Source organism: Scylla paramamosain, chromosome 11 (genome assembly GCF_035594125.1).
Source record: "Scylla paramamosain isolate STU-SP2022 chromosome 11, ASM3559412v1, whole genome shotgun sequence".
In the NCBI taxonomy this organism is placed as follows: Eukaryota; Metazoa; Arthropoda; class Malacostraca; order Decapoda; family Portunidae; genus Scylla; species Scylla paramamosain.
In genome coordinates, this window is record NC_087161.1 from 18,571,023 (window position 1) to 18,581,022 (window position 10,000).

The 10,000-nt window shown below is 44.7% G+C and overlaps 1 protein-coding gene across 1 annotated transcript in view; it reads right to left on the reverse strand.

The window, feature by feature from the left end:
- Positions 1–3,129: 3,129 nt before the first annotated feature.
- LOC135105015 (kin of IRRE-like protein 2) overlaps positions 3,130–10,000 on the reverse strand; it is a 67,100-nt gene continuing 60,229 nt past the window's right edge. The window contains exons 9-10 of the mRNA XM_064012900.1: positions 8,596–8,828; positions 3,130–8,098 (exon numbers count right to left, since the gene is read on the reverse strand). Of these exons, the coding sequence (XP_063868970.1) occupies positions 7,580–8,098; positions 8,596–8,828 (752 nt within the window). The 3' untranslated portion in view covers positions 3,130–7,579. The remainder of the gene's footprint in view (positions 8,099–8,595; positions 8,829–10,000) is intronic.

A 10,000-nucleotide genomic window follows, 5' to 3' on the forward strand; every position in this document is an offset into this window, starting at 1 on the left:
ATAAGCACTAGAAGGCGAGCTCTACATCACATAAACGGCGAAGCTACAATATATAATTCCATCGTTCTTATCATCAGGCGACACACAACATGGTATTTAATGGTGGCAACCCTAATTACTCTGTTTTCACTTTCCTACGTCATGTCTCGGATGCTCTTTCTCCTTTTTCGCTCTCTTCCCAAGATAAGGTTACTTTTATCCTGCGCCTTGCACTAACAATTGACACAGGTGCTGAGCTTAATCTGCTATCAGAGTCTGCTTTTCGTGTATTACAACAGGTGTCTTCCTCTCCCTTCACTCTCGGAGCTCCTCACGTCAGTATCAGTGGAGCTGACGGCCGTATATTTTACACGCTGTGTCGGCCCTGTGTGTGTATGAAATTTTCTCTCTCTCTCTCTCTCTCTCTCTCTCTCTCTCTCTCTCTCTCTCTCTCTCTCTCTCTCTCTCTCTCTCTCTCTCTCTCTCTCTCTCTCTCTCTTATGTGGGATTACTCTCTCCAATGTGATGGACTCTCAGGTGTCCTATCTTGCAGGGACTTCGTATCAATGTGTTTCGCGTGTCTCATCATATAACACTCCTTGGCCGTTTGTCATGCCCTGCAACCTTCCCACGCATTGTGCAACTAGGACGCCGCACCATCTATGCTTTTCCATATTTTAGTACACCCGCAGATCATATCCAGTACCTTCGTCTTCTTATGGGAATGAAAAAATCCCCCATTTGCCTCCAGCTTCTTAGTAACGAAGTTTTCCGCGGTCTGTTGGGAAATGGTGTCTGCTTATGTGGACGTTGTTTTCATTTCTAAAGGTATGGATACACACACTTTGCAAAACTTAATGACGTTTTCTCTCGTTTGTCTCACGCAGGATTAAAAGTCAAGCAAAGTGTCAGCTTCTCAAACAATGATTCAGCTTCCTGTGTCATGTAGCAGATGCCGCTAGTCTGCACACTGCAGACGATAAAATTATTGCGGTTAAAAGCTTTCTTCGCCCAACATCTGTCGTTGAGCTCAAGTAATTTGCCAGTCTTCATGGATATTACAGGCTTTTTTGTTTCTCATTATGCTCGGGTCTCAGCTCCTTTGCTTCGCCTGCTTAAGAAAGACGTTCCATTTGTCGGGTGCTTAGCAAGAAACAGCCTTCACTACGCTCAAACCTGCTCGTACGTCGGCGCCTGTTCTCGCTTTTCCTGATTTTAGTAAGTCTTTCTTACTCGCCATTGATGCTTCTCGTTCAGGCCTTGGCGCTGTACTTATGCAGAAAGATAACGGAGGTAAAAATCGTCGCATTGCATATGCAGGTCCTATTTTAAATGGCGCTGAGTCACGCTACTTGGTCACTGATTTAGAAACGCTTGCAATCATCAGGTCGTTGTAGCATTTTCTTGATTTTATTTACGGCTATCTTGTCACAGTATATACGGACCACAAAGTATTAAATACTTATTCAGATGTAAGAACCTAACATGACGTTTCGCGAGATGGTTCGTGATTCTCGAGTATTTTAAACCAACAATTGAATACCTTTGTTACTCTTTAAATGTCGCTGCGGATGCTTTATCGAGGTCAGTAGCTGCGCCTCTTAGCATTACTTCGTCTCCTCCACCCATCACCGATGATGTCGTGCTCAATGCGCAGAGAAGTGACGCGTTATTGGATCATGTCATCAGTTGCTTCCAGAGTGAGAGTGGTAATTTATCATCCATCCTAAGGTTACCACTCCCTGCTGATGACTTTCACCTTCAGGATGGCCTTCTTGTTAGAAAGGCGCCGCCCCTTTCCCCCTCACGTGACATCAGCCCACATCTAATTATATCTAACTCCTTAGTGTCTCAGGTGTTGCTCATGGTGCTGATTCTGTCCAAGCTGCACACCCTGCCGTCGCGGTACGTCATGATATCAGATAACACATTGATAAGTGTATCTCCTGTGCGCAGCATGAAAGTCGTCCCTCTTACCCGGTACCCATGCTTGAATACCTTGCACCTGAACGTCTTTGGGATACACTGAGTGTTGACTTCAGCTTCCACAAACCTCCTCGGTTAATAAGTCTCTTTGTGTGTGTGGATCATTTCTCCCGGTACCTTGTGCTCACTCCTTTGCAGGAGGAAAACGGCTGCTTTAGTAGCTCACGCCCTTGTGACACGTAATTAACCTCCTTTATTTCACTAAAGGCTATTCTCTGATAATGGCGTTGAATTTAGAAACAAGTTGCTTGCTGAGTTGTGCACGGCGCTCAAAATCAAACACATTTACACTGTGGCATACCATCCGGCGTCTAACGGTCTTGTGCAGCGAACAAACCGTAAAATTTTAGAGGTATTACAGCATGTCACGGATGGCTTCCTTCATACGTGGGATTCATGGCTTTCTCATTTTGCGATTATTCCTCCTAGAACTCCAGCATCATTGAGTCGCCACACTTTGTTCTGTTCGCAGAAGACAAACGCTTGCCATATGACATCTTGTTTAAGAAGCCTAAGCCCTGACGACTATGCCAAGCTGCAACTCACCTCCCTTCAGCGCTTTCATCAAGCCGTGCGCACTCGCCAGCCATATCCTCCGCAGCCTCTCATCTCTCCCTTCACTTCACTCTCCAAACCCACCTCCCTCACAGCCTCCCTCTCCTCTCTGTTATCCTCCTCCTCCTCGTCATCTCCTGTACTTCACACGCTCTTCTGTCCGCCTTCGTCTCGTTCCACTCCGCTAATTCCTCTTCCATTTTCCTCCATCTTTCTCTCTTGTGTGTTATATATATATATATATATATATATATATATATATATATATATATATATATATATATATATATATATATATATATATATATATATATATATATATATATATATTGTTTGTGCCACCACCACTTTTATTGTAAATATACATACACTGTAAGGTGCAGATTTAGTTTTTGTTTTGCATAAGTGCTGGTCAGCCGAGGACAGCCGATTGGTAGGTGGCCCAGCTATGTACCATATATTATTTATTACTTGTGTACTTGCGATCACGTGGTGCACTTGGCCACGTGGAGATGCGATCCTATAGTGTATACTCGATGTTTTGTCATCATCTCGTCCAAACATTTGGAAAGGCTGTACGGAAAAGGATTCAGGAAAGAAACGTCTATATAATCAAAATAATTTATTACCAAAAATGCCCATTTAGATACAAACAAGTAATTCGTATTGCAATGTACAGGTATTTACACACTTTCATGCACTCAGCGACTACGTCTTAGCGGAGGAGAACGTTTCTACATTAGACAGCAGCGGAGGGCGGCGGCGGCGGCGACGGCGGTGGCGGGACCTGGACTGAGGCGGCCACGTTAGGCTCTATACTGTGCTGGCGGCGGCGGCGGCGGCGGCGGCCCAGGCTAGGTCAGTCCCGCCTCTAAAAAAAGAAAAAAAAGGGTCCACCGAACTAAACCCCGTTTTCTGTAAAGTAGCTGTTCTCTTGCCGTAGACGGAAAACATAATGATAATAACACGGCCTTGTCCTGGTTGGTTCTCAACAATTATTATAAAACAAAAAGATAGAAATGGTCCATAGGCTCAATAGGACGTAAAAAATGCAAATGTTATAACAATATATATCATTTTTAGTAATTATCTCGTCAGGAAGAAGTACGTAATGTTCATGGGATTAGCAAATGTGTTGCGTGAAGTGTGTTAATTGTAGGATGCACAATAACATTTGGCGAAGCTATCCACGGGTTGCATGCTTTCCATGTGTGTGTGTGTGTGTGTGTGTGTGTGTGTGTGTGTGTGTGTGTGTGTGTTTCATACATAAATTTTATTTTATTTTTTTTGTTGTTCACTTAAGAAAACTTTACCTTGTAATTCTTCGGACTGTGTTGACGACGGAAGAATAGATGATGCTGGTTCCAACTTACCTTATTATTATTATTATTATTTTATTATTATTATTATTATTATTATTATTATTATTATTATTATTATTATTATTATTATCATTACAGTTATTATGCAGACATCCATGCACCTTTCCTCCCGCATGGGTAAGTCACGTTTTGCAATCATCTTAGCGCTCCGGGCGAGGGAGTGATCACGCAGCACTCCCGCCATGACCTTCCTCAACCCACCCTCAGCCCAGCACGTGGGGAGCGCTGGGATACACGGGTACAGATTAGGTGAGTACGAATGAACAGCGTGGGAGGAAGAAGTTAGATTTTTGAGTGAATGGGAGAAGACTCTTAAGTGTAAGTAGTCAGGTTTTGGAGGATAAGGGAGGCCTTGGGTATAAGTCGGTTAGATGATATTCGTTATAAGATCCTCGTAGTATCAGGGGAATGTTTGGTCTAAGACACTGCTTTGCTGGAGACAAGAAGACACCATGACCAGGGTATTAGTGAAGGGACGTGACCAGCCTCTTTACTCTCACTGCGGAGCTTGGAGGGGAAAGGAAGCAGGGCGGAGGGAGTGGCGGAGGGACAGGACTCTTCTTAAACATAAAAACAGGTGGCGGTGTACGAGTAAGAGGGGGAGATAATGAAAATGCTGAGCGATAATTTTGTTGGAAAGAAGGGGATGGGAAGTGTGTTGGCCGCGGGCGTCGATGAATAGTGGATCGCGAGGCAAATGTGTGAGAGAAAAAAATCGTGACGAAGGAGATAAAAACTTTCGAGATAAGAGTCCACTTTAAAACGCAAGAAAAAAAAAATGCATTAAGCAGTCCTGACTTGCCAGCGCTAGAGAAGCTACAAGCAAAATTTTCTCGACGGAGTCTTTTGAGAGAGTATAAAAGTTTCTAAACAACGCTTTCAAAAGGAAACTTAAGAAAGTGTTGTTATTCTTATTTAAAACACGAGTCCTTTCATGCTTAGATTTCTCTTTATGTTTTCCGTCGCGCCATGAAAAGTAACATTTATTACTTTTAAAACCCGCATTGTTCATTGGAGAGAGAGCAAAGGTGTGTCTTTGGCAGGTGTGAAGCCTCATTAGAGAGTGAGTGAGGAAGGAGGAGGAGGAAGGACGTGTGACGGGGACAGGTACACCAGCCTCTGAGGTGACGCTTCCTCCACTCAGCTCTCCTTTCTGTTCATTTCCGCGTCATCGATTCTCTCTCAACGGCACTCCGCCTCCGCCTCGCCAGACCCAACTTTGAGTACTATTGAACTGAACCTCCCTTTCGATACTTCTTTTGTTTTGAATTCCGGATCATCGTCACATCACGAATTTAACAGAAAAAAAAAATTGAATAAAAAATGCAGCTAAACACGTCGGAAGAGAAAGCGATCGTTTTTTGTTTTCATTTAGTGTGTTTTAGCAAAAAACGAGTACATTTACAATGAACTCAATACATTGAGTAGATAAAAGCCAACCATTGTTTTGTAGTTTCCTTTAAGATTTCTCTGATTAGTTTCACTACTTTCAATTTATTTTACATTTCAGCAGCAGATACACTCAATTATTTAAACAGGAACATTCATTGGCCAAGAAGCGGTGAGCGGCGCGGCAGTGTGGCGCCGTTAACACCTTGCCGCGGCTCGTCCCTCACTTAACACCGCGAACGTAATGAGCTTAAGTTACCTGCGATATTTGAACTTCACCCATTTTCTATTAACCGGCAAAGGTGGAGGCGGGAGGCGGTGTGAGAGGAGAGAGGACTTTTGGCGACTCTCTTTTACGGCTCAAGTAGAGAGGGAGTGGGAGAGGGAGAGGCGGGAAGGTAAGCGGTAGAGGTTGGGAGAACTAAGAGGGGTTGAGGTGGTAGTATTTGAGAAAACTTGGCTGAAATGCGACTCTGTCTGTGTGTGTGTGTGTGTGTGTGTGTGTGTGTGTGTGTGTGTGTGTGTGTGTGTGTGTGTGTAAAACCAGTTGTCTGGTCCACTTCATTTTTTTAACTTTTATAATTTTTTTTTTAGAATTTACGGATTTATATGATTTGATAAAAATTACAGTTTTATCGCGGTGGTAATCATGCCAAATCCACCGAAAAATTGCATCAGTGAAATGTTACATTGTTGATGACACATGCTGAGAATTTCATGCCTTGTAAAACTGTTATCGGTAAAATGCAGGCGAATAAACATTGATGATAACAACAACAGCAGTAATTATCATACCAGTAACAATATAATAATAATAATGATAACAATAATAATAATAATAATAATAATAATAATAATAATAATAATAATAATAATAATAACCAACGATAACCAAGACTGAACATTCCTTATCTCCTAAATTAATCATAACCATAATAATAATAATAATAATAATAATAATAATAATAATAATAATAGTAATAATAATAATAATAACAATAATAATAATAATAATAATAATAATAATAATAATAATAATAATAATAATAATAATAATAGTAATAATAATAATAATAATCATAATCATAATAATAAACAAAATAGTCCCACAAATACAGTACATAATAGTCAAAGTAAAAATAATGGTACCTTGTTTTTCTTGATCCTTCCGTCATGCTGTGAGAAGTCAAGGTCAATTATTACTATGTACACACAAATAGCGGGTCTGCCTTGTGACGTCACGTAGACTGACGCACGGGATTGGCTGCCACGCCCTCTCTAGGCTCGTGATTGGACGCTACGGGTATACAATCCACGAATCGAGGGACTGACTAGAGACTGACTCGATTATCTGTTTCATTTGTCGTGATGGGGAGAGGGAGAGAGAGAGAGAGAGAGAGAGAGAGAGAGAGAGAGAGAGAGAGAGAGAGAGAGAGAGAGAGAGGTTGGGGGCAGTACTAACTGATAAAACTTTTGCACCCCGTCCTTATCTTCTCTCCTCCTCCTCCTCCTCCTCCTCCTCCTCCTCCTCCTCCTCCTCCTCCTCCTCCTCCTCCTTTTCCGCCTGCCTCTTTTCACTCGTTTCCTTCAACAACCACTTGTGATTTTTTTTTCTCCTTACCGCCAACGTCATTGCTTTCTCCCATTCCTCATCAGTTCCTCCTCCTCCTCCTCCTCCTCCTTATATGCTCTCCGCAGCAGGTGACGCGCCTGTGAGGGGGGTGGAGGGGCGAGACGGTAATTGGCTTGGCCCAAACAACCCATTAGCACTTTAATTGGTCGATTGTTACGCAGGAAGCGGCTCGAAGAAAACGAACCCTGTCTCGGAGCTTCGTTTGGAAGATATGGAGAGGCGGAAGAGTAAAACTAAGGGGTGAGAGAGAGAGAGAGAGAGAGAGAGAGAGTTGTATAGGATATCTATTTTCTTTAGTTTCGACCATAAATGCATAAAATGCTTCCTTCCCTCCTTCCCTCCTTCCTTCATCGTGACCTATTACCTTTGTCGCAAGTTTTTCCTCCTTCCTTCCCTACCTCTTTTCATTCGTTCGCTCTGCATTTTGAGGTAATTGTGTAAACAGGTGGTGAGGCGAGGCGGGCGCTGGGATTCACACACACACACACACACACACACACACTGCAGCACGGAGGAAAAACAACTCCACCGTATCGGAACAAGAAAAAAAAAATTACGTCCCTTGTGGAGGAGACGAAGGAGGTCACGAGGCAGGAAGGGAAGCGAGGGCACGGTCACCAGTGAGGGGCGGAGGAGGAGAGGTCAAGGGTTGGGGTCACACGAGGGTACCGGGCTTCATCATGGCCTCAGGGGAGAAGATAAACTTGGCTTCTGGTGACCCGCGGTCCTCAGGGTGCCCTAGCGCGATGCTGGTCTGCGGGGGAATGGCATTGGGTCCCGCGGGGGAGATGGGGCCGCGCGGAGACCCAATCTTGGAGTTTCTGGGATAGGGCGGGGGTGGAGGGGAGCCGTAGGAAGGGTTTCGAGGGGCGGGGGTGTAGGCCGAATGTCTAGCGAGGGTGTGGGCGTTGCCATTGTGTCTCATGGTCGCCGAGGCATCATGGTACTTGGAGAGAGGGCCCAGTATGGTGTCTCCGCCCAAGTCTGCCGCCCGCGTCCCCCTCCGGATGGTGCAGAAATTGGAGTCGGTGCTCGGGGAGTGTTGGTGGGCGGCATGCGTGGCGGTGTAGTGACCCAGGTCGCTGATGGACGCTCGCCGCCCGTTGGGAATGGGCGCGTAGTCCCTCCCGCTGTAGTCGACGAAGGGAACGTAACCACGACCACCTTCACCGTCCTGGGGGCATGGAAGCGGGTATTACTGGAGGGTCGTGTGTGTGTGTGTGTGTGTGTGTGTGTGTGTGTGTGTGTGTGTGTGTGTGTGTGTGTGTGTGTGTGTGTGTGTGTGTGTGTGTGTGCGCGCGTTAATTTCACTAAAAGGTAGAAAGTAGTATGAAAGTTTGAACAATGGAATAAGGGAATAAATAACTGTCAAAGCAGTAATCACGAGGAATTATAGAGGCAGCTCTTACTAGGAATGCTAGAGAGAAAGGAGTAGAAAGGGACTGGAAAAAGTAGAAAATAACAGCATATCACTGAGAATTGTTAAGTAAATTTGAAAGAAGGAAGGAAGAAAAGAGAGAAGAGTAAGGAAGAATAGTGCACAACACACAGGGAATTTCCGAAGGGAACTGGAGGATAAATAAGAGAATCTTCCCCTCCGAACTTGTTTCTCATGAGACTGGAGTTTTGTTTTTATTTATGTGTGTCTGGGCAGCGTCCCCCGCTACTCACCGGGTCAGGGATGAAGGTGTGGCCAGAGTCCCCGCTGAGCCTGTTGAGTGCCTGCACCGCCTTCACCTTGGCCTCCTCCGACGGGCTCATCTCCTCCAAGGGGCGGCTGGACAGGGCAGGACTGGAACACAACTCCTCCGAGAGCTTGGTGTCAGAAGGCGCCGAGTACATGTTGGCCATCTGGGGTCCCGGTACCACTGTCACCGCCGGCGGCTTCTCTGGTACAGGTGACCCTGGGGGAGCGAGGCACATGATGATGATGATGATTGGTTCTTCTACTACTGCTGCAGGAGACGCTCAAGGGAGTGGTGGTGTTTGTGGCGTGATGTACTGGTGTAGAAGTAAACCGTTGTGGCTTACGCACTGGTATTACCCGGAGCTCCACCACTCATTGCTTTAAGGAGGAGATATCGGAACCCTTAAGTTATCGCGATAGGATTTTTGTGTGAACAGATTTCATCACACACACACACACACACACACACACACACACACACACACACACACACACACACACGGATCTTGTCGAGTTTGCCGTCCGATACCTAAGTAAGTAGAAGGTCCAATAAATTGAGGAAGATTGTGTCCTGCCACTTAAATTAGAGTCGGCCGAAGGCCTAGCAGGGAGAGGCCAGAGCCTTTCCCTGCTAGGTCTAATATCGATCCAGGGTCACTCAACGCCACACTTCGCACTGCCACACGTGCCTGATGCCCTGTAGCCACAGGGTGAGTGCCTTGCACCCAGCACTGAATGTCTCTGCAGGAGGATACCTCATTATTTAGAGGTCGAGTTATCGACCGATGGTTAACGAAGAGTTCTCTTAACACAGAGAGGCTCCAAGGAAGGTTCATCCTTTGATCTGTGGGGAGAGTTTGCAGGACACCATGAAGAGCCGTAATGATCGTGTTGCCCTGTTTCAGAAGGCGTTAAGGCGGACTGCTTTTAAAGAGCTTTTGATGTTTTTAGTGCGAGCAAGGAGGACTGCTGGGAGTGGGATGTAGAGGTGAGTAAAAACGCTGTCAGGCTCCAAAACAGATGTCGGCGCTCTTGTTATGTACGAATCAGACTACAGAGCATTACTTTTTAAGGACCCCAGTACTATATATATATATATATATATATATATATATATATATATATATATATATATATATATATATATATATATATATATATATATATGAGAGCGAGAGAGAGAGAGAGAGAGAGAGAGAGAGAGAGAGAGAGAGAGAGAGAGAGAGAGAGAGAGAGAGAGAGAGAGAGAGAGAGAGAGAGATTACGTAAGAAGCTCAGCGAGTAGATCCAAACTTCACCATCGTCAAAAACAAAACACTCGAAAACAAAAAAATTTCGAGGGATCTCCCATTAGAAAGCAAAAAAAAAAAAAAAAACTTCCTAGCATGC